This window comes from Fulmarus glacialis, unplaced genomic scaffold (genome assembly GCF_000690835.1).
Source record: "Fulmarus glacialis isolate BGI_N327 unplaced genomic scaffold, ASM69083v1 scaffold16775, whole genome shotgun sequence".
Taxonomy (NCBI): domain Eukaryota; kingdom Metazoa; phylum Chordata; class Aves; order Procellariiformes; family Procellariidae; genus Fulmarus; species Fulmarus glacialis.
In genome coordinates, this window is record NW_009212475.1 from 20,543 (window position 1) to 45,252 (window position 24,710).

A 24,710-nucleotide genomic window follows, 5' to 3' on the forward strand; every position below is an offset into this window, starting at 1 on the left:
TCTGTTCTACAGGGGTGAAAGACTCACACTCGTCTGAAATCACCTGCAGTCAGAAAACTGTACATGGGGAGGTTTAAACTGTGAACTACCAAAACATTTAAACTTTTACCATCTGTGCAACAAAAACTGTGCAACTCATTCTACTTCAGAGTTGTTAACACTCTTTATTTAATTACTGCATCTTAATATTTGCATTTACTCAAAATTTCTGTGACATTATAATATACAGGATTTCAGTAGAAGCTTACCTCTTCAATAATTTAATCCACCACTGTCCCTTACAAGGGACTGCACCCAACTGCATCTGTTTGTCCTTCACTGCCCATCCTGCACTTTTATGTACTCTTATAGGAATACACTAAAGGATCATCTTCCCTCACTAAAATCTAAGGAAAGCTCACAGTAAAGGATAAAAGTGGGGCAATGAATTAATAGAAGATCATCAGATTAATCTTTTATACATGATTTTACTTTCCAATATAAAATGCTCCTTAGCAGTGTGGGCTTCGATGCAAAAATTATGCATGGTGGAAAACAACCCATTTTCAGACAAAGACAAACTTATTATATTGTACAAACTGCTAAATAAATTATATTTCAAACTATCATAACTTGCTAGTATTTTTTCTTTCTGCTATTACACAAATAAATAAACGTACACAAAACAAAGTGAGGAATTTTCCAAAGTATCAGAGTTCTCCTCAATTACAACAAAACCAGTAATTACGTAATGAGCCTGACCTATTTTTGCAAACTTTCCAAATGTATTTCATACGACTATTGGCAACGAACACATATGGAAAAGAAATCTTCTCTCTGAACACTTCCACATTTATTTTATCCTTGCTTGTTTCTGAGAACTTGTTCCTAAATTGTTAAGATCCTTCAATCATATAAAAATGTCTGTGAGCTATCACAGTAATCTTTCAAAGCTGTCAATATTACACTGTGTCCACATCCTTCATTTTTCTTAACGGTTAAAAAATATTTTTCGCAACCTTAACAATAATCCCTGAGATGCCATTCAAGGAGAAGACACATCTTAAAAGCAACACCAGTATCAGATAAAGCAAACCCAAACATTTTCCACTGAGTTAGCCAACAGAAAACTGCCCAATACTATTATCTTCCCCATAAAATTTCAAAGAACTACTATAACGCTTTATACTTTCTGCAGGAAAAATTACCAGAGCCGCTAAATAGTGCAGCTGCTGGCCAGCATTAATATTTTTCTGGTGCCATAGGGAACAAAGAGACATAAAGAGACATAAAATAAAGAGTTTTCTCAAGTTCTCCAGTACTGTATTTGAACAACTCCAGAAACCTCCCTATTTTAAAATGCCTACTCATCTCACTCCCCTCGGCACGACTGGCTCAGAACACGTGGAAGAGCCCGAGTAAGTGTCATCCAGCCTAACGCCGAGTCGGACTCACCGCTGTCCGAACATCAGAGTTGACTTTGTTTCTGCTTCGTTGAACACAGAAGGAGAACAGCATATCACGATGGTGGTTCTGCAGTTCCCACCCAGGGAATCCTGAAGGATTCGGGTCATTTTGCTGTCTCGGTATGGAACGTGGGTTTTCTAATCAAAATACAAGTAAGAGACAAGAACAATTTTTTTAAATAACGGTATCGTAACGAGAGAACATGAGCCGACAATGACAGGTTTAATGGATTTGTAGCATACAATCCTGAAGAGTAATTGTTTTGATTGTGCTAAGATTGGATAGGCACTCAAGTGAAATCACTCAGAACTAGTTTCTTATCTTTAGTAGAATAGCAAAAGTGTCACTGGTTTGTGGTTGGAAAGCTAATATTTTCGTCTTGCTGAATTGAAATGTTAGCTTATTTTTTTATGTGCATGGCAAAGAAACAGATAAATAAAAAGCCATTCTTCAACAACACAAAACAGGATTACTTACAGTTCCTTCTGCCAAGGCAGATATCACATTGCCTAAAGCAGACAAAGACTTATTGATATTTTTAGCTTCATCAAGAACAGCGCCCTCCGCTCCGGTTTTGCTGACCTACCAAAGAGAGCAGGCAACAGTCAGGCTCAGCTATCAGCAAGCGCCTGTTCAAATACAGCTACAACGCAGATAGTGCAACAGTTAAAGATGCTCTTGGAAGAAAAACAAAGCAAGCTTATCCTCAGGATGAAGGAGGAGAATTTTATATGCCCTTTTTTGTTAGTGGAAGCCTGTAACACTTCTGCCTTTCTTCCAGTGTAAGAACAAGCTCACTCTTACTTCGTTAAGGGAAAAGCTGGTAAGTCTGCGGATGCTTGGGCACACTTGGGGACCACTTCCAAGACCAGACTGTCCATACAGATAGGGAACACTGCAGGTATATTCTCAGGGCACACTCAGTGGCACAGCATATGCCACCAAACGAGTATCTTGGCTTTGTATTTTACTTGTGTGGACCAAGAATATCAGGGCAGAAAAGGCATAATCTCACTCACGCGAGGTTCGCTGGCCCACAAAATGGACCCCAAAGTGGCCCAGTCAAGAAGCTCGGTGGCCTGGGACCAGCACTCGTTTAGACAGCACCAATCTTTTCTCTCTCTCTTTTTATGTAGGATAAAGCTATATATTTTTCTCTACACTGAAACTACAGTATCTGTACTCTCCTCCAAAAATGAATGCCACATGACTTAATTGGAAACATAATTGTATCTTTTAAGACGACAATCTACCAAGGAAACCCTTATTTCAGGTTTTCTGTACAATGTCCAAATGAACATAATGAACCACAGAAGTGTATTTTCCAGAGGAGAGTGGAGCCTCACTAGGCACTCATTTTCTAAACACCACTAAGAGATTTTAATTTAACATTTAGTATTATATGCAATAACAGAAATTAACATGATTAATTACTCTGATGGATGGCTTCCGCATTGTAATGATGGGTTATCAACTAGTGTGTCCCAATGAGCATTCTGAAAGCTGCTCAGCCTATCAAACAAAATCTTTCATTTTACTTCTCATTTTCAGAAAGAAATAGAAATCTGTGACCACAATGAGAGACATTGCTCCATCATGAGTAATTATTTAATTATTTTGACATGCAGAGTAGTTACCAAGGATCCAGCTTGAATAAAGGATCTATAGCGTTGCAAAATGACGGGGTTTTAAATTAATTTATTTCGTTTACAGTGAAGCAATTTTGAACACTACAGAAGTCGTCAGAATTAGAACTGAGAAACAACTTTTTTTCCACTGCAGTACTGTTCTAGACCATTACTCTTTTGATAAACAGATATAAGTTCTTTCCTGGCTAGTATTTTTCTATATTGCAAAGCAGAAATAGTCACTACAATCAAGTCATTCAGGGAGCTTCAAATAGATTTCAGCTGTACAACTGCATTAACTGCTGTTATTTCATTGATCTAACATGTGAAATAATTACAGAGAACCTAGAAATAGGATATGTCTGAATATAAAAAAATTAAAATAGCAGTCTAATATGACAAATTACATAAAAATTATATTACTTTATTCAAATACCCATAACTAAATGTGAAGCTACATAAAAGTACACTGGTTCAATTCACTTCATTATAAAGGAAGATCTATTGCAGAGTTTTGGGTTTTGCATTTTATACCAATAAATGGTTCAGATCTGTTCCTTTTCTCCATCTCACATTAAAAAAAAAAAAAAAAAAAAAATTGCCACACTACTGATAACATGAGATAAGACTTCTGTAAAACTTCTGTAACTATACCTGGCTTAGTATGCACTGACACACATTCACACGATCAGTTTAATGATCCCACTAGGATAATTCAGCAGTTTAGGAAAAAGGAAAGATTACCTTCTCGCTTCCAGCCAAGTCTACCAGGTAAAGCTTTCCACTGAGTTTCTTCTCAGTTTCCACATTCTCTTGTTTAATATTAATGAGGAAGATACTGTGGCTCCTAGAGCTGTGTTCATTCATATCTGCAATCAACATTTGAAAGGTTTTATTTAAATGACTTTAAAACCTGACAAGAAATTATATTTCATCAGAGCTAGCCTATGGCTAGCAAATTCAAAAGTACGAGTCCATTCACTGGAGAGCCCCGACCACTGTACTGACAGCAGCGTCTATGCCAAGAGCTGCAAATAAAGCTCATGGGCTACGGAACAAGCTCCTACTTTCTCCCAACATGACCAAATTAACCAGATTCATGATAAATGACAGCCTTGGGAAAAAAGCTTTTTTTTCTTTCTTTCTTTCTTTCTTTTTTTGAAAGTTTTTTTAAGCAATAAAATTTGACCAGAAATAGTAAAAAATAACAAAAAAAAAATCACAGCATAATAATAAAAAATAACATTACACAGGTACAATAAGAAATAAAGGTCTGTCCTTTTATGCTTCTTCATGAGTATAGACAGCTCACACAAAAAACTGCTGTGATATAATGGACACTATTTAGACACAGAGCTACAATGAGGATGTATGTTCAGCATCCTGGACAGAGGAGTAATTTTGAGCTGAGCAGGAGAATTTAAAGAGAAGTAATAATATTTGCAATAAAAAGAAGCTGGGCAGGTCTCAGTGCAATTGTGTGAGGAGATCTCCCAACATTTTAGCAAAAGTTTTCATCAAAGCCACACTATTTAAATTAAAATTTCAGAGTGACTTTTATTGCTTATGTAATTAAAAATCCTCCTTCTCCCAGGCAGCAGGTAAAACACAGGCAGTTACTGTTTCAGCTTCCACTTATTCTAAGTTTGATTGTAACCATGTCATGCTTGAAGTTTCATAACGTAGCAAAAAGAAAACATTAAGAATCAGTAAACCACTTTCTCATCTGTTTTCTCTATTTTCTCTGTTACTTTAAAATCCACTACCACCTTTCCCCATTCACATTCACAGCAATATTTGTATTTATCCAAACTCCCTTTTTCTCCTCCATCTCCAAACTCAGTTTTTTCAATAATGCTTCAAAATCTGCTCCTCGCCATTTCTAGGTAAAATTCATTCTCTGTCAACTTTTGTCAGAACTTTTCTCTGTGCACTAAATGCAAAATGCAGTATCACAGCAAAAGGTGTATTTGGGTATTTTTTGTTAAAGGGAATAGCAGAAACAACGTGAGGAAACGTTTCTCAGAAAAAAGAGAATACATTTCTATTAGTAAGATGAGAAAGGCACAGGAAAGCTAAAGCAATACAGTATTTACTAAAGCAAGAAGGTAGAGACATGGAAGAGAAAGAAGTTACCCAGGGCACCATAAAAAATAGAAAATAAAATAAAATTACAACAACAAAAAAACCCCAAACAAACCAACCAACCAAACCCAACCCCCCACCTCCACCCCACCGCAAAGACTTGAGTTACAAGATGAGGTTCCACCAAGCTCACTGCTTGGATCAAAGACATCTTACAGTATAAATTGGGAAACAGGGCAAAGATACCTGCCCTTTTTATCACTGTAATGCTAGTAGGCTGCATGCAACATAAATGTCAACAAATTTGGCTCAGGCTGAAGTGATTATTCTGTTTTTTAATTCAGGAAGATTTGTTTGCTTTGCCATTATTGGAACTCAGTCCAAGTCACTGCTTCACTGGGATAACTTGCAAGCGAGAAACAGGCAGAGTCTGGTAATTGCTCTGCAGTCTTTGCCTGCCATTTGACCAGTGAATTGCTCCGAGTTCTGGACTTGTAGCACAAAGAAGAATGTACGTACATGATTTCAGTTATACATAATTTCAAAATATCTATACTATGTGTAACAATATATATTTTGACTTTTTATATAGCAATACTATATAATGCCATGTATTAAATTCAGAAGTTCTCAAAGCTGAAAGTCAATAAATGTTTCTGTATGCAGTGAAGCAGTAAAAAAGGTACAGCTCTATTAACTTTAGAGCGTTATAATTTGTGCATCTTTACATCATTCACCTAAGTACCTCAAAGTACTTTGTGAATGTGAAGAATCAATACACCACTAGGAAGCTACAACCACCCTCCCTTTGTAGCCAGAAAAGCTTCCACAGAATACTTACTTGTAACGGCTACATGACGGTTAGCTTTCCCTTCATCAATGACATCCAAAACTTCTTCAGGACTAGATACAAATCTTTCTGTACAACCCTAGAAATATGCAAGAAAATAGAAAAGTGTAGGAAGTGTCCTAGCACTCCAAATGCAGGAAGAATATTTAGCAGTGATGAACAAAATATTTAGAAGACCCATCAACATCCAACATGATCATTAGCGAGGCAATGGACCAAAACATGCCTTTGTATGACTTTCAGGAGGAGTCCACGGGATAACTTGAGAGACAATTTTTTTTTCACAAGATTAAAGACTCGGTCAAATCCAAACATGCAGCAGAAGAGAGTTTCTATGCTTAGAACACATACAGCATATATTCCTGTTACTAATTTGGGTTAGATTACATACCCAAACGAATTTTTCTCTCTCAAACTACAAGATGTGATTCATAGTCCTTGTTCTCTGTCTTAATGCAATATTACTGAAGGAATTATTTTATCAAATTTGGTTTTGCTCTCCCCAGGATGAGAATAAACAGAACAATATTATATTTATATTATTAAGGCTCAGATATGTTCATAACAAGTATATTACATTTAAGTGAGGGCCCAGGAAATCATAGAACAAATTCTTAACCAAACAAATCTGTTCTAAAATATTGCGACATTACAGCATCTATGCAACAAAATATTAAAGAACAAAATTCTTCAAGATGTTCTCTTTCATATCTGACATAAAATGGCAATGAATACTTAAAATTTAACACCATACTAACAAAATATAAATGTTTAAAGTCAGGAAAATAAAGCAAACATGATTCAAGCCCACTAATATTTCAGGAAACTGTTTAAATTCGGGGACCAATACTACTTGAACATTCAAGTCTCTGTACATGAGTTGAATCATCTCAGCAAACGCAGTGGGATACAAATGGAAATATGTAAATAAATGCGTAAGTGAGAAAGAATGAAAAAATGAGCATCAAATTTTCCTTGTACCTTAACATATGGGACTCTGTTTTTATCTTCATGTACAGCGAGGTTTGTCTTTGACACTAATAAAAAAGATGGAGATCATTAGGAATATTCCACAGATAATAATGTGTCGACTACAGGCATGACAGACAAATACCGTGAATGTATTAAATCTGTAAATGAGAATTGTAGTCGCTTCCCACTCCTCATTAACCACCAATATTTCTGTTACGTAAAACTTGTTTCTTGTTCTGTCAGTCTTGTACCTGTTTCTTTAAAGTTAACTTTATGGCACAAGAGCTTTTTTTTATTGCTTGGATTAATAAAATAAACACTGACCAAGCTGGATTTTGCCAAAGCAGCAAAAATTTCAAAAGAAACAGAAGAACTCCCTGGAATTCAAAGAAGCTCAAATACATGTCCCTGGTTTTGCGTTACCATTAGCATGCATTTCTCTCTCTTCAGACTGATTCAACACACACAACTCACACTTTCATCAACATACAGCATGCATATACAGACACACAAATTGTAAAAGAGACAGATAACTCCCAACAATCTCTACCCAACAGAAGCAAAGCAAGGAATAAGATGAACCAAATGTATTCTAAATTTAACAAAAAAACCTCAACAGAACACAGTTTTATTTTAAGAATATACATTGCCAGTGAGGCTCAGACATGCCTTGAAGTCTAAAATTCTCTGTACTCATTGATTTATAATCAAGCTATGTAGCACTGCAGAGGTAGGTGCATGAGAGTCAGAGATGACTTAAATTGCAAAATTCTCTTTCACAAAACGAGTCATACAGCTTAAATTTAAATCACTCTCAAAGAAAGTAACCGTTTCCCCTTAAGCGTTGATTCAAAGCACTATACCAAGTCCAACACCACTTAATCACATAAGAAATGCAGAACTTACCATCAAGTAGGTCCCTTATTTTGTCCAAATATATCTCAAAGTAGGAAACCTAATGAAGTAATTATAAACATTACAGATTTAAACTTTGGCAATTCAAAAGTCTCTGTACCTATATTTCCATATCTGTTAAACTAAAAATAAAATCTACCTCCCACATACTTTGAACCACATCTTTCACGTGAAAGTATTTGTAATTCGAATGATCTAAATGTCTGATCCTTCTCCATTTATCAGTGATTCATCAGGAAAGCATACAAAAAACCTCCAGACAAATCTTATCTTCACCATTTTTTTGACACCAAAAATATTGAACAGAATCAAATCAATTCAGCTAGTATCATATCAGTACAGCTGCATTACGAGGAGGGTAAATTTTGACAACTGTAAGAGGCATATTGATATTCAGCAGCACAAAAGCACACAGTGCGTTCAGTGGTTTAACATACAGGTTACATAAGCTTAAGCAATATAAATTAAATTAAACTTTTAAATGAAGCACATGTAAAAGTTCTGTCCTGAATCAAGTCCCAAAGAGGAAACTGAAAATGAGCTTTTCTGTAACAAAGGGAGAGGCAATTGTCCTCAAAAAATAAAATATTAAGGAGAGGGAGAATGAATGAATGACTCTCTAAATAAAAGGAGAAGCAAACAGAAAAGTGTTAGGGGGGTGATGCCTAACCTTACCCTAAATAAGCTTTATCCAGGGATTATTTAGCTAGAACACAATGGCTAAATTTTAGGTATCAGTGAACACTAGCTATCTAGTAAAGTATCATTTTCTCTCATAGGAAAAATAAATTATATCTTTTTTTTTATACTGACGAGTTATCTTCCTATGTGACAACTGCTATTAAATTCAGATGTGTTTTGCTTTTGTGCGTTTACTTCATCTGTGTCCCATTTAAAGCCCTCCTCTGGACCAGCTCATTTCAACAGTCCGGTTCACCTAGACTTAACTCACGTGCTTTATATTATCCTATTAACACACTGCTGAGGACCAACACACGCAGGAGATACCAAGTTCCCCTCCCTGTTCTAAACGGGTCTCTATTGAAGAGGGAGAGAAAAAAAATGATGTTAATTTTCAGCGTTGGCTCAGTTATTAAAAGAGTGTGACAGTTTGGTTAAATTCTTGCTCCCAATGACAGAACATGCATTTCTCTCAATGACAGCTCCTTGTATAATCACTCACTCATTCAATGCTATTTAGGCAGCTTTTCTGTTAAGATATTCATAAACGTCAACTATGATAGGAAACCACTGAAATAATTCAGTGCTGGCAGACCATGATTTATAAAGTGATAATCTTCTGCCAGGACAGGAATTTACACGTCTTGTACAAGGGGGTCCCCATCTGTTGCTATCCAAGTGCTATCATATAGAATAGCAATAGCCACAGGAGAGCTTTACAGATGATGAAAAGAAATCAGTGTTACTTCTATGGAAGTCATTTCTATGAAAATTCATTCAGAGGCGCCTCTTCTTAAGGAGCTCAATATTTTACAACTAAAATATTAAAATATATAGATATTAAAATATTTAGAGGGTTAATTTGTACTTTGTATGTCTGCTTCTTCTGTCTGTACTCCATGAGCACACCCACAAAGAGGCACTGCTAAGAAGGCTCTCAATAAAAAATGACCTAGTCCTTCCAGCAGATCAGTAACTGGTTCAGACATACTCTGCTAGATTATTGGGAAAATAAAAAATATATACCCCCAGAAGTGCTTCAAGGGCTTTAATACAAGCAGCACTAAGAAGTCACTCATCTCCAACTTTGAGGCACAAGAGGGACAGAGGAGCAGAGCTCCATTCTCAAAGAGCATCACCTGGTCACAGCAGGAGAAGGGACAGTGATTTCACACTCTACCTGTGCTCAGCTACTTAACTTTACTGAAGCCGTCTAGGTACATTTTGCGGGGGGGAGGGATCACACAGAGGAGTAGCCATTTTTCCTGCAATCCACAGGGTAATTTTACTGATGTCCACTTAGAAGAAAGCTGTGCCCTGACCCCAACTCTGCCAGATGACTGATGCCCCCATGGCTGAGAGGTCCCCAGGAGACAGGATGAACAGTAGGAATTAAAGGTCATTCAAATAATTTGAGATCATATGTTTGGTATCACAATAAGGACAGGGAAAACATATCAGCTGTTCAAAGCAAAACTTAGTCCACCATCTCAAGGAACCCACATGTAAGATTTTGAGATTAAAAATTACTTCTAAACATCCTTCCGTAAATTGCCCAAAGCCATCTTTCCTCCATTTCAAACCCACAAGACTGTTTATGTCATTGAGATGGGAACAACATGTCAGTATTCTCTCAAACGTCATGCAGATCAGTAGTATTTATGGTCATAACTAGCAGGGCTGAGAGACAGTCTCTGGAGAAGCTGCAGTGAATAAGTGTTTTCTTACCATGTTGGCTAGCCTATCAGCTGTGGTGAGAGACAAGGCAACCAACGGACTAGCAAACCTGAGCTGAAAACACACTCAAAAAAAATTTCCATCAAAGGCTAGTAACTGTATTGGATTATTTCTAGGAAATATCCTCAGTAACTCAATGGTTTTTTGAGTTATAAAACGCAGAAAGGAAAAATTCTGCAGCGCAATGTTATAGCATGAATGCAGATTTCCCATCCAGCTCAACTTTCTTCCATCCGACCCATTATGTTAACACGTCATTCTGCATTTACCTTTATATGAAACTCCAGGTTTTCATCCATGGAATAGATGTGGTCAAAGATGTCATGTGCAATTCTCGGAATGATTCCCATGAGCTGAGGGTCGTGCAGCTTCCCCTGCAGACACAAAACCAAACCATAACTTGGAAAGCCTAGCTCGGGCACAAGAGAGGAGAAAGCCTTGTCCAAACACACCTTCCTCCAGTGGTCCCCTGTGAACGTGTCTGCTGCTCTGGGGGGACTTCCTTGATATAAGGGCACAGAAAAGGTGGCAGAACGACTCGACATGTTAGCACTCTTCACCCGACGGAGCATCTATTTGTTTCGTCAGCTCCTGCCATTTGCCAAGCGTGCTGTCCTGCCGCTATTTACACTGTCACTCTCCGACCAAAGATAGACAGATAAACACAAGCCTACAAATTACAGCCTGGTTCTTCCAGTTAAATCAGATATTTGGAAACATGTCAGAAACACGAAGTATTAAAGCATTTTGTTTCTCTTTCACCACTATGCTAGAAAGCTAAAGCAAAATCCAGGTTGCGGGGATTTGGGGATTAGAGTAATATATTTTGATTTGAGCTTGCTGGGCCTATTGACAGTGAACTGTGCCTTACAAACACTACTGTTCTGCATGTTAATCTGCACAACTACCTTCCTCTATTCTTTCAAGAACTGAATATTAACTAAAACCAACAACTCCCCTGACTGCATGGCTCCTTTTAATTGCACTCCTCTTTTTGAAAAAGCCAGACACATACAGGAAAGCTAACACCACTTGAAAACTGAATAGAAATATAAACTCGAAATAAAAACCTTTTCTGACTACAGCGTACACTGCATTGTTATTTCCAAATGTTTTATGAAACTGCTTAAATATGCAATAACAAGTCAGTAGTCGTAAGACTCCATCAGAACAGAGCGCCTAGAAACTCTAATATACCTTTTGAATGTATCTTTGTCCAAGTATTACTGTCCATATCAGCACAACAAAGCACCTTATCCAAGTAGTGGTAGGGCATTTTTTTTTTTTTTAATATAGTTGGTAACCATACAATTCCACATCATGGGAAGTCAGATTTGATCTGTAATTGCTGAAAATTATTAAACGCCAACATTTTTTCCGCAAAATAGGAAGAAAATCATACACATCTACGTGAGTTTCCCAGTATTATGCATGCATGTGAATGACTAGTGGGTCACATTGACCTGTTCTCCAAGTTTCTCAGCCTTTATTAGTATACTCAAATATAGTATTTCTAGACATCGCTTCCTTTATGCTAAAGCTGGTGAAATGACAGTCAACTTCTAAGCATCAACCTAGGATGAAGGAATTTTAACATGAAGAACTGACACAATCTCCTCCTCTATCTCAAAGCTTGTATTTAAAGCAGTTACTAGGTTTCTGCCCTTGAATTACACATCTTGGGGAAAAAAAGGGCGAGAGGAATATAGATAAATCAGTTACATTGCTGACTGCCTTCCCTATAAATGCAGCACTCAGCTGTATCTAAACCATGAATATTTTATTTATATTATACAAATAATATTACCTTCTGCAGCGGAAGCCGTTAAATGCTATACCATATCCAACATCCTATTAAGCTTCTCAAAAACTAAAAAGTCCTTGTCATATGATACACCATTTTATTTCAGACTACGAGAATGAAAAAGAGGGTGATTAAATAAACTAAATCCCTGATGGAGAGGAAAACTTGTACGCACAAACACACACTGAAACCAAATCCCAACACTTTGTTTTACCTTGCCAGCACAGCACTCAGTTCCATCGCACAGCGCCGTTATTGTGCAGACCGCAATTCAATTTTCACACTATCCATCCCTTCTTCCTGAAGAAGCCCTTGAAAAGCCCACTGAAACCACCTGACTACCTTGTATTACTGCACGGAGAGAGTTTTCCCAAAGAGGGGAAAGTAGTTTTACCTAAACTAGAATTAACAGAGATTTGCTGGTATTTCTTCAGCGCACACGAATGCAACCAAAGGTACGTCTACACTACTTAGCACTGCAAGATGCACGATTCCTAAGGCAGCAGAGGCAAAGACAGCTACAGAACGAGAAATGCTAGAGCTATGCAGTGCCCCCTTTTCTATAGGAGTTTTGATCGAGCTGGGTTGTTAGCTCTGCCAAAGGACAGTTTGAATTCAAAGTTTTGTTGCAGAGATTTTTTCTGCACAGAGGTGCATCAGCTTTGGGATCACCGCACTAGGTAAACCTTTCCTCTAATAATTGCCTGGGCTCTGGGTAAGTGACAACTTATCGAAGTATTTAATTAAACATTCTCCTAGCCTCAACAAGCCCTGTAATAATTATGCTTTCCTTTACATAGCTTTCTCTAGCTCAGAAGAGAAAGCAATCTGTAAAGTATGATTAAGTGTGCATGTAACTCAACCACTGCATCTACAACTTCCTGGGCTTGGGCTTTCTCACTATTTAAGTCAGTAGAAACTTCAGTGAAGCAAGATCACATTCACTGCTTTGAGAAGAAAGAGTTAAGATCTTTAAAATACTAACATCAGCATTCTGCGATGTATTGAAAAAAAATATCATTTTTACTTTATTATCACTGGATTTTTATTAAAACAAGACATGATTGAAGCAGGTCCCACTATAATTTATGGAGACCACAAACTGGAAGGGAAGAGAAAGGTAGAGATAGGCTAGTCACTGGAAAGCTGGAATAAAAAAAAAAACAAACCCACCACTCTCATGGATTTAGCTGTAACCTCAGAAAGAGTTTGGAGAAATGTGCTGCTGCTGCCCTGCTGACATTGCAGTTAGTAAACTCCCCCAAAGCACCAGGACGGAGACTTCTCTGCTCATTAAAGCCTCTCATTTTAATAAGAACATTAATTTCCACATTTAAACATAGCAGGCAGGCAGGCAGTAGCTAGTGAAGTGTAACGTTTGAGACAGTGCTGTTTTATTTCAGGATGTTGACATAATAACTACAGTCTACAGGGACCCACTATTGAAAACGCTATTATAAGGTCAAAGCCCATCAATATAATCTTATGGGCAAAAATACATAATTTTTAAGAAGGTTTTGGTTATATCCTGCTATACAGGTTGGCAAATGTGTTATCTAGCACAGGAGAAAGGCCTGTGTATGTCAAAAAGCCTATCCTGGCTATATTATACTACCGTGTCCTGTTTAAGCTTAACACTAACACTATGAAGCATTGCACACTTTGCAGAAAATCCTCCATAACAGCTTTACCAAGAGGATTTACTATTTCTTCAACTTCAGACTATTTTTTTCTTCCACAACATACTTTAGCAACTTTACAAGAGGATGTTAGATTAAAAGGGGGATTAAAACTGAATATAGATTTGATTCTACTTCAAAATGACAGCTTTTTCTTTATTAAAGAAGTAAACCAGCCATTTTTCCACAGTCATTTTCTTTATCACAGCTCATAATTCTGAATATAAATTGGCTTTAAGAGATCTTCCCCTATGCCATGTGGAAGTACCAGCTCAAGCCCTGCAGACATTTTGATTTAATTACATTCAGAGCTGGTGGATTACTCAGCCATTGTGCCATCTGTGAGGGCTAAGCTAGTAATTTCCCCCATCCTCACAAGGACAGACTTAATTAGACGTGAGGCATCAGTTATTGCATCCTCCAGGAAAGGAACAACTGTGGCAATCGAACAGCAATTTCACCAGGGCCTGTTGGCTCGAGAGAATATTGCTTTCCTTCCTTTAACCTTCAGGTTAGATAGGTCACCTGTGTTAATCGTGTAGCAAAACCATCTGATGCTGTTGAACAAATAAAAGCTCATTTTTTCTTTTCATTTAGCAAAACTTTGCTGTAGACCTCCTGTTTAAAGTTCACAGTTGAACTGAAATGCTCCAAGACATACACACCCAGCTTGTACAGCGTTGTGATGGAAACAATCCTATGTGAGGATTAAATGCTTGAATGATCCTCCTTTTTTAGCAAGAGACTAAAATATCTAAATGTCTTCTAACTGAACAGTTAAAAAAAACAAAACAAAGGAAAAAAACTACGCTCTCACACTTCATGTGGCAGAAATATGAACAAACTTAGGACTTCAGCCACTGGAATTTGGTATAATTTGGTATTCTCCTCCTCCAAAGCAACAATTCTCAAATTCATCCATCTGTGCTGCAGCATGCGAGAGTGGTATTCCCAGAAGGGGAGTGCAAATGAGAAAACCAATAACCAAGGCATGAATTTTCATAACCCTGCATGCAAGGGAACTCTACAGACCCTTATTACTGTTTTTCACTTGTGGATTAACAAATCTCACTCAAATCCTTTAAATATACACATACCTAAACTGTTGTGACAAATACGGAGAAACTATACTTGATGTTTTTCACTCACCATTTGTTAGTTTAGCTAGGTATCTGTAGACATCTCTTGAAAAAAACTCCACATTGAAAGAAATACTACAGCTTGAAAGGCAGTAGAAGCTAAACATACCCAGATCTCTTTTTATATGTCACTCACAGCTGAGCGCTCCAGATAGCTAGCTTGTTCAGGTAATTGGTACATATAATTCTACTGCCGCTACCAAACTGATTTAATTTTGCCACTGTACCTCCATAGTATGCGTTTTTCCTGATGATGTCTGTCCATAAGCAAAGATTGTGCCATTGTAGCCTTCAAGAACATCTGCAAGAAAAAAAAAATTAAAACTCATATTGGCATCTTAAAGCAGGATTACCAGCATTTCAGAAGTCTTCTACAATGTTGATGCTCAATTAGAAAATAGTTTGTGCAATAAAGAATGGGAAAAATATGACATAACTAGCTACCTTTAGGCCAAAAAAAGTTCATAATAAAATGTAAATTAGAGAATTGCAGAATTATTGACATCTCTCTCACTTTCCTGAGAAAAAAAAAATCTCTGGACACTAGATATTATCCAATATACCTGTGTAACATGGGAAAGAGAAAACTTAATTGCTGCATTTTAAACCATCACGCATCATAGAGAAAATTAAACAGACTCATACTGTATATTTCTACTGCTGTAACACCCTCAATAGTTCATGGCCTCATTTATTTCCAAGCTTGTCTGCAAAGCAGGAGAGCAAAGCAAGAAGAAAGTCAGATGAACAGGAGTTTGCTTTATTGAAAATATATTTCTCTCAAGGAAGAATGATTAATTTTATATTGCATTAAGACACAAAAATACCCATTTTTAACTTTGCAGTGGTTAATGTCTATAGTAGCTTTCAGAAATCCGGGAGGGTTGTAAACCAGCTGGTTCTTATGCAGAGTCCCACGTCCATTTATTGCCGTTGAAAGGATTACTGGGTTGGACTTGCTCCAGGCAAGTGAATTTAAAATCTTAAGTAGGGCCACCTATTTATGCAGCTTTCATGTAAAAAAGAGTAATACTTATTATAGTTGCTAATAAAGAATGAAGGAAACCTTCAATCTAAAAAAAAAGCAGTGGTGATAACCCCGTGCTGCTCCCACCAGCCTCCTCTGAAAGACCCCCCCAGAGCCCCCGCATGCAGCGAGAAGATGCTGGCCAGGGTGCTCTGCTTAGGGACACCCACCTTCCCCTCGCCACCGTGCCCGATGCCTCTTGCCGGGGGCCAGTGGCATCGTACTCGGTACCGGAGGTCTGCCACGGGCCTCCGGAGCAGAAACACCAGACAGAGAGAGAGCAACAAAGCCAGGGCAGAGCCAACAGCAAAAAATAAACGCATAAGGAAAGCTCGACTCTTGCAGCCTGCAGAGGGGACTGAGAGCAGCCATCCGGCAGGGCAGAAAGTTTCCTGTCCACGGCCACTTCCGAACGCATCTCCTGCTTTTAGAGTTGGCCTTCTCTGCTTCTGAAATATTTGTTATGTTTCCCACCCTCTATATGTATCTCCATATGTATGTATGTAGATGGTCCAGCTAGGAAGGAGAATTAAATAAGATACGTTAGAAAAATATAAAAAGAATGAAGAAGAAACAAGTGTGAAAAAATTTGAGATAAAAACCACAGAAAGATGATTTCAAAGAAAAGAAATGGATAAAAGAAAGGAAAGGCAAAGAGATCTTTTTCCGAGACAGCCATGACATAGACCCACATTTCCTATACAGCAATACTGAGTAAGGATGAAATTGGAATGAACCCATTTAAAAATATTTATTATAATTAAACTCAGAGTGTAACTGTTTAAGTTGTGGTAGTACTGTTTTGGGGAGCTGAAGAGGACAGACATGCCAGAGGTTGTATAGACCTCCACAGAGTATTTTTCAGAGTAAATTTTTCAAATCTTGAAATCTAGGAGAATGACTAAGTTAGAGACTATAATTACTATCATTCTGGTATTAACATTTTGTATGAATTTAGCATCCTCATCTGTTTATAAAAATAGAGACACTGCTTATTCCTGCTTTAAGGAAACAAAGTTTAAAAGAAGGAATTATAAATAATAATTGCATAGATAAAAAAACAGATGTCCAGCCGTAGATGCAGTGCTATCCTGAGTTCATGCCTTCAACCCATAATTTCACCAACGGCTTCAAAATAGGGCCAAATTTCATGTTACTGGTATTTCAAAACATTGATTCATCAGTTCTTTTCGGAAGGGAACATCTCATTGATTTTCAGTCCAACACAGAATGAACTTGAATGGAAGGGAAGGGCTACAGCAAGGGTAGCTTGAACGCAGGAGAAAACAGCTGGCGAGCCTCGCTGCTGGCCATCCGGCTGCACCACGTTCAAAGCCCATTCACTTGAACTTTCATGGGTGCAATTTTATCGGCATTTTTTCCAATAAAACCCCAATGTATACTAAGCAATGTCTTTGGAAGCACAACAGGGAGGCAGTCATATTTAACCTTTGAGACTAGATCCAGTTGTAAGTACCCCACATCTACTGCGTATAGAAGGTTCCATCTTCGTTAGCTAGCAAGGAAAGAAAATACTTGTGTTTGGACTTTTTTATTCTAAACGAAAATCTAGCTAGAAGTTGGAAAAGGAAGAAAGTTTCTTCTTCTCTTTAGATAAAAGCCAATTCGTGTTTGGAAGGTGCACAGAACCAGAATTTCAAAGGTGTTCAGGCATCAAAAAATATAAATAGTTGTCCTAGGAGGAAGTCAGAAATACTCAAGCAAACATGTGCAAGTCCTTTTTGTTTCTAAAATATCACCTAGCATGCAAATACCTTTTAAATTCCACCCCAGGACAGTTAAGCACAATCTAAGAGTTCACTACTACTATGTCCATTTTTTGCCAAACTTGGGTAACATTTTAAAAAAATAGGTTGAATTAAAAAAAAAGGCTTCTTATCTCCAGGTGAATGCAAGGTACAATGTCAGCTCTATACTGGTACACTGCCTAGGGGGAAAATAATCTGATTAATCAACCGTTATGTAAGAAAATTGCTCAGAATTTGCATCAATGTATACTGAGATACATCGCTGCCTGAGGAAGCATAGATAAGTAATTTACCTTCCCAATTAGCAAAAAATACCTTATTCTATAAAAAAATAGTCTTTTGCATCACCTGCAATTAAAAGAAGTCAGTGGTCTCTGTGGTAGAAGAGGTTGTTTTTGTTGGAAGGCTTTCTACCTTACGATAGTTAATATACCATCTGTCAACAGGATAAAGAGAGAAGACAGTTGCTGAGAGAAACAGCCTGCACAAAACTTAAGAACAAAGGAGAGGGGGTAAAAAAACCCAGATGAACAAAGTGACCGAACAAAGATCAGTTGGGATTTTTACGTAACTCATAACAAACAAAATACGACCAAGTGCTTTTCTTAATTCCTGGTCCAATTCTCTACGATGATTTTCAGTTTGATTTACCCTCCCCACAAAAGCCGGCTACTCAACTCAGCCACTCAACTGCTGCCAGATGGCCTTTGTCCTGACGAGGATGGAGAGGACAAGAGGTCTAAAACCGCAACCCTTGTGTCAGGGCTACAACACAGACTCGCTCGGGTTAGGGACCCAGAAAGTCCTTCCAGCAGCACTGGAGTGCCCAGCAGAGCTCTGCAACAAATGGCCAAGGGCGGCTGTGGACTGGAGACCTTTCCATTGGACCACTGACAAGTACAGAGTCTTCATGACAAGAAGAAAGACCAAATGGCTTTACGGAAGTCCTTTCAGCCTCATTTCTACGACCAAATTTTTACCTCTATACTTATCTTTTTCATCTCTAAACTTCCTAGTTCCGCGACTCAGCATTTGAGGCCCGAATTTGTAACCAGAATAGAAAGTCAATAAACTACTCAGTGAGAGCAACTCCACCACCCAAAAAATCATTAAAGCAATTTTCTCCTCCTCACAGTACACACAAATGTGCAGATGTTCACATGTGCACTAACATGCTCACAGCTCCACTGCTCAGCCATAGCTTGGGCCATTATATATTCTCCCCTCAATGTAATTGTAGGAAAGATGCAAAATCCAGATACAGACATCCATCTGTGTAGGTTGAGAAGATAAAGCTGTCTTCTGGCAATAAAGAGCAATGGGAAACAAAGCGAAAGTGGTGGCAATCACACACTATTGTTCCCTTTCAGATTTAGTGATATTTCTTAAGTTTGGTTAAAAAAATGCAAACACAAATTCCCAAACTGTGGTCATATGCACCAGTGATGATTCCCCACACACTTCCACTACTGGTACTTCCGCCCTTGGGAGTACCTTGAACATACACCATCCCAGCGCCCAACCCGATGCAAATCGCTGTAATGCACAGATTGCTGCTTCTCCTCTAAAAATCTCCTTCCTTCTCATGTTTCTCACGTACGGAATCTGAAATACTTTGACTTAGTTATTGAGCTGTTTACTTAAACCTAATCCTATTTCTTCTTCAGTGAAAAAACCTCATTTAGATCACTCTTATTGTCAACATAGTTATTATAACCATTGTTTTAGAGATTGTTAGGCCAGCTGGCATTTTCTGTAATAACATTAATCACAATGAAACCATCAACCATTTCATGGGAGTATAATGAAATCTGATAACAAATGGTAACCTTGAAAAGCTATTTCAAAAAGTCTCAGATTTAAATAGTGCTCCAAGTTGTAATGCACTCAGCTCATATTTCCATGTAGTAAATTACATTGTTCCAGTCTATCAGAAACAGCCCAGTCCGTTTCACATTCTTCACTTTATTAGGCTTTAAACTAGAAATTAAACGTAAGGAAATTTAAGCCCAGAGCTCAAGAACATCACTTGAGTAATGCTGTGCCCTCCTTCCCGCCCTCCCTCCCAGACCCTCTCCCTGTCTTACATTCTCCTTCTCTCCCCCCTCTCCCTTGCTCTCCCTTCCCATCTCTCTCCTTCTCATTTTCTCTTTCTCTCCTCTCTTCCCCCCCCCAGTTTCTCTTTCTCTTTTCCTTTCTTCTACACCCTCTCCTCCCCCACCAAACTTGCCTTTAAAGGTATCTAGAAGGTCCAAGTTAACACACATGCAAAAGTATGTTTGAACTCTATTTTCAAACAGAACTTCGGAAAGTATTTGCCTTTCTATTTGGTTAATGAAGAAGACTTAGTCACTGATTTAGGTCTTCCAAGGTTTGCTCTCAAACAGGATTTTATTTCTCTCACCATTTTCAGAGGAAACCAAATTCCACAGGGGATATAAATACCCTCCGCAAGTCTACAAACAGCGATGTGCTGCATCTGTTAGCACACACTGTAGTACTGAAACAGTTCCCCAAACTTCCAAAAGTTGAGTGGTATGTCAGCAACCCAAACTAATAATTTGTAAGCTCTACAACTCCAATCCCACCAGTTTTTATTAAAGGCTTACCCGTCTGAAGTCAGAATTGCCATAATTAGACTCCCCTCTGAGAAGAGGCAACTGAAGTCTTATGACTCATTTCCTCTCTCCAACATCAAATAATTTAGCTTCTAGTCCTCACCCCCAATCATCTAGACTACACACATGTTGGCTTGCTCGAGGCTGTCTGAGTGAGCCAACCAATTTCCTCCAGAACAAAACCCAGGGTTTGCAGCAGTGCTGCTCACCCCAGGGACCTCTCCCCACCGGCAGACACACAAGCTCTCAGCAGATCCAGCTCCTTGCCTGAAACACTATCGAGTCCTTCAACACTGCTTCGGTAGCTCCTGCACCTATCAGCAATCCCAAATGTGTCACGCCACATAAATCCCACAGCATTCTACATGCAGCCTTGCGTTGCTATAAAAGCACAACTCTGACCCGTTCTGACACCACTCCCACTGTCTGCATATTTTGATTTAAAAACAAAAACTGAGGACCAGATCTTGGGGGGAACAGGGACACCTCACAAGGCCAGAGAACAACTAGGCCAGGTACTATAAGTAACCCCTGAGATGCTGCAGCCGTTGTAATACCATCATGGATGGACCATCCAGCATCAGAACCAAGTGGCAGGTCTGAGGGTGATTTGGGAGGTGGGGGAGGTATAGCAGGCAATTAAAATGCACCCAAAAAGTTTGATTCTCAAGTTAAGATCTTGACATTTCAACAGTTTATGAAGGTTTTGTTTTAAACAAATAAGGTGCTATCCAATAGGCACTTGTGTTCTCATTTCAGTTTTAAATGCAATCTACCTGCCTGCAAAGCAGCTACAAAACCAGTACCTTCTAAGTTTTCCTTTAATGGTCCATCCTTCCATTCAAAGACACAGCTACTCCATGCTTATCTCATACTGAACAGTCTCATGCTGCATGAAGAACATGCTTTTTGTTGCTTATCTTATACCACAAAAAGCAAGTATTTTTGTGGAATAAGTCATACACAAGGAGAAAGTAAGGAACAACTACTGCAATTCCTTCAGCTCTTTTTTGTTTGCTTTGTTTTTTGGTTGGGTTTGGTTTTTTCACATAGACAAGTCCCTAAAAAAGGAAATACTTGGAATTACTAATTACTAAACTCCCACACAAACATCTAAACATTTATTATCCTGTCTTTAAATAGCTTGAGGGGACAGGGAGACATCATCTTACCTCCCCCCAAACGGGAGTAAACAAAGACAACACCTACCTTTAACAATCTGCTTGGCACAGGCATTATAAACTTGTTCCTGGGTTGTATTAGGAGGTAACACTCTGTCAAAGACATACGGCTTCCCTTGCTGTAAACAAAATAGAAACTTTGTAAGATAAAGAACATTTAAAACAGTTTACAGACCCCATTTAACAGGCAACCTGAAACGCAGCATTCACTACAAAGGAAGCCATTCAGTGCAATGGAGATGACAATATTTTGTTGACTAAACAGATGTGACATCTCATGTTCTCCAAAAGCATCTTTTCTATAGCTGGCAAATAAAATGCGGCATATGTTTTCTGTGTGTTCACATTTGGGTCAGCAGCTACAGTTGCAGGAAACAATAAGCTGAAATATCAGCAACTGAAAGTTGATTATTTTCTCCCTCTCCTAGGAGTTAAGGGGGAATAGCCATACAAATATTTGCAAAAGATCTGCCGTTCATTATTGCAAACTAGTGAAAACTGTGGTGCGAGAAACCGCAATCAGACCAGAGAGAACCAGAAGTTTGCAGGTCCCGAGAGCTGCCTTCTGCTGATGTTGAGGTGGCCCAGCACGGTCCCAACACCTACGCATTCCTTCAGCAGAAACAGCCTGGTTTCATTTCTATGCTAAACATGCAAACACGTATCGGTAAAACCATAGGTTACACCCAAAAACAGCCCAGTAGACTGTTATGTTGCCCTAAGCTTATATTTTATTCTGAAATTGTCATGATTTTTATCCTTAGCACCAACAAATAACAAGATGCCGCGTGGAAAGAGCTCCGAAATGACATTTTGAATGGGATTGGGACTATTTCCAGGTTGGTCTCCCTAATTCCCAGGAGACACCATAACTGACACTTATTCGTATGTATACATGGTGTAGCACCACCTGCACATACACTTCCAGAAAATTTTGATTCCTCTTTGTAGCGAGTATAATTGGTTACAAGAGAAATACATATTAGCAATCCTAAAAATAGGTTTCCATGACACTTAAAAGGCAAATCAATTTTTAAGACAGCAGTTCAGCTCCTTACAACTCAAAAACAAGCAAAACATTTGCATTTAAAATACAATTCTTTTATTTAAAGTTACACTAAGCGGATGTGTAACATCTTTCTTATCTTCCATCAAAGCCTGTAACATTTCCCTTCGAAGATGTGACACCTGCTCCAAGAACAGCATAACGAGGGCTTCAAAGCTAACTGCGAGGTGGCTGGATACCCGATGTAGGAGTCTTGTTCTGTTGAGTCGACGTGCCATTTCTGCCATTTGCAGCCAGATGTTCAAATGCTGTGCTCAGTTAGCCATTTTTGTCACACTTTGATTTTACTTCAAGCAGATCATAAGCTTACACTTGCCTGCTCCTTAAACTTGGTTACTTAACAGCCACAGGGGAAAATAAGACATCGAGGTGTTTGGCTGCAATGTGTGTTCTTCATGTTTCATCCCAGAATTTCAGATCTCAAGGATAAGAAGGCAATTTATAAATCATTTAGTAAATAATTCATGGTTTTGTGCTGGCATGGGGTGAACACTGGGCCATCCAAGCACCCCACTTGGTAAGACGCAAGCCCAAAGAGGCGATTCAGACTGACATCACAATGCGGCCCCAGCCCCCAGTTCTCACCCACGGCAGCCCCAGCCCCCAGGAGAGTGGTGGGACTGCTGGGAGCACCCAGCTGGCACCTACCCCAAACTCTGTCTCTCCAACAGCTTTCCACAGACAGTGCACGTTGCGTGGCTCTCAGCTAGACAAAGGTCTTCGTTCCCAGGATGAGAAGGGCTGCCCAGCCCTGCTATAACTATTCTGGAACAATTTCTCAAATGGACTTTTTACCTACTTATCCCCATTTTGCTTATTCCAAGCACTAGACAATAAGCCCTAATGCAAGAGGCCAAAAACCACACGGACACACAACCTCAGCCATCCACTTATCCCATTTATCTCCTTCATGCCTGAGCTGAGGCTTATTAGCTAAGCAATGTGAGAGAGTAGCAGAGCGCGATGCCAGTACATCACCCTGCCATGGCAAACACAGCACTCCAGGCAAACATTGCTCTGGTGCAATCAATCCAGCTCTTCTACTGAGCTCTCAACAACTATAATGTCAGAGAGCCCCAAAAAACAATCCCATCATAATTGTGCTGCACGCAGCTGAAAGAGGCACTGGCTGCAACCGTTATTTATCTGCCAAACTGAAAAGCTATAAATGTAAAGCAGCAATTCACAAACGTGCTACATAGGTCAAATTTCTTTCTTGGGATTTTTGTTCTGGGAAGCTAAAGGACTGGAACACCCATCACTGATATCTGAAGAAAATAAATGAATGTGAAGGATCACAAAGCATCTGTCACCAACCGCACAAAATGAGAGCACTCCATTATCCAAGCAGCACTTACGGGTTTTTGGGGAGGTTTTTTGTGCTTTGTCTCCGCATTGATCTTCGACAAAGACAACTCAAGGCTCACACTCCTTTCCGCAAAGGAGAGTATGATGAGTCTATCCTCAGTCTGAAAGTTTATACCTTCTTTTGCTCTGCTACTCCTTCTCCTCTGCCCTAAATCCTCTCAATCCTGCTCAACCCTCTTCTTCCCACCTACACAGCCAGCTGCACTCCCTGCTCCTTAGGCTCCTCATCCTCCTCCCTCTTTCTTTGTTCAGAAGTTCCTGCTTGGGTCTCTGATGTTGGAGAAATGTTGAGCACCTCCTGTGTCACCCCACTTACCTTGTTCAGCTTTCTGACCCTTCTGTCCCACCAGGTCTCCTTGGAGTCCTCCTCACCACCATCTCCACCCAGCTCCAGGCTCCTGATCACTGCCTCTCCCACTGGGTTGTCCCTCACCCCTTCCACATCCCAGCCTGGCAGCCCACAGACCCACTCTGCATGTGTCCTGCAGGAGCTCATCCTCAGCTTAGAGGGGCTGGAGAAGACCACAACACCTTAGACAGGGAGAAGATGCCCAGCCTGAAGGAAAGCTGTGGCAGTTCAACCACCAAGATACTGTTAAGATAGAAGATTTTTCTCTGGAGCAAACTACGGTTTTGGGGTTTTTTTTGTTTTGGAGGGTGTTATTGTTATAAGCTCTTAATTTTTGACAGACTTTCCTCAAAGGTAACCAAAGCCATATCCATCCTAAAAAGGCAACATGCTGGC

General features: G+C 39.1%; 1 protein-coding gene across 1 annotated transcript in view; it reads right to left on the reverse strand.

Annotated features, from left to right (window-relative positions):
* The window catches only part of KIF5C (kinesin family member 5C), a gene marked incomplete at its 3' end in the record, with an annotated part of 43,743 nt that extends 19,282 nt beyond the window's left edge, over positions 1–24,461 (reverse strand). The window contains exons 1-10 of the mRNA XM_009577898.1: positions 24,282–24,461; positions 21,560–21,650; positions 15,164–15,237; positions 10,584–10,688; positions 7,888–7,936; positions 6,991–7,046; positions 6,001–6,088; positions 3,819–3,943; positions 1,924–2,028; positions 1,435–1,583 (exon numbers count right to left, since the gene is read on the reverse strand). Of these exons, the coding sequence (XP_009576193.1) occupies positions 1,435–1,583; positions 1,924–2,028; positions 3,819–3,943; positions 6,001–6,088; positions 6,991–7,046; positions 7,888–7,936; positions 10,584–10,688; positions 15,164–15,237; positions 21,560–21,650; positions 24,282–24,461 (1,022 nt within the window). The remainder of the gene's footprint in view (positions 1–1,434; positions 1,584–1,923; positions 2,029–3,818; positions 3,944–6,000; positions 6,089–6,990; positions 7,047–7,887; positions 7,937–10,583; positions 10,689–15,163; positions 15,238–21,559; positions 21,651–24,281) is intronic.
* Positions 24,462–24,710: the final 249 nt, after the last annotated feature.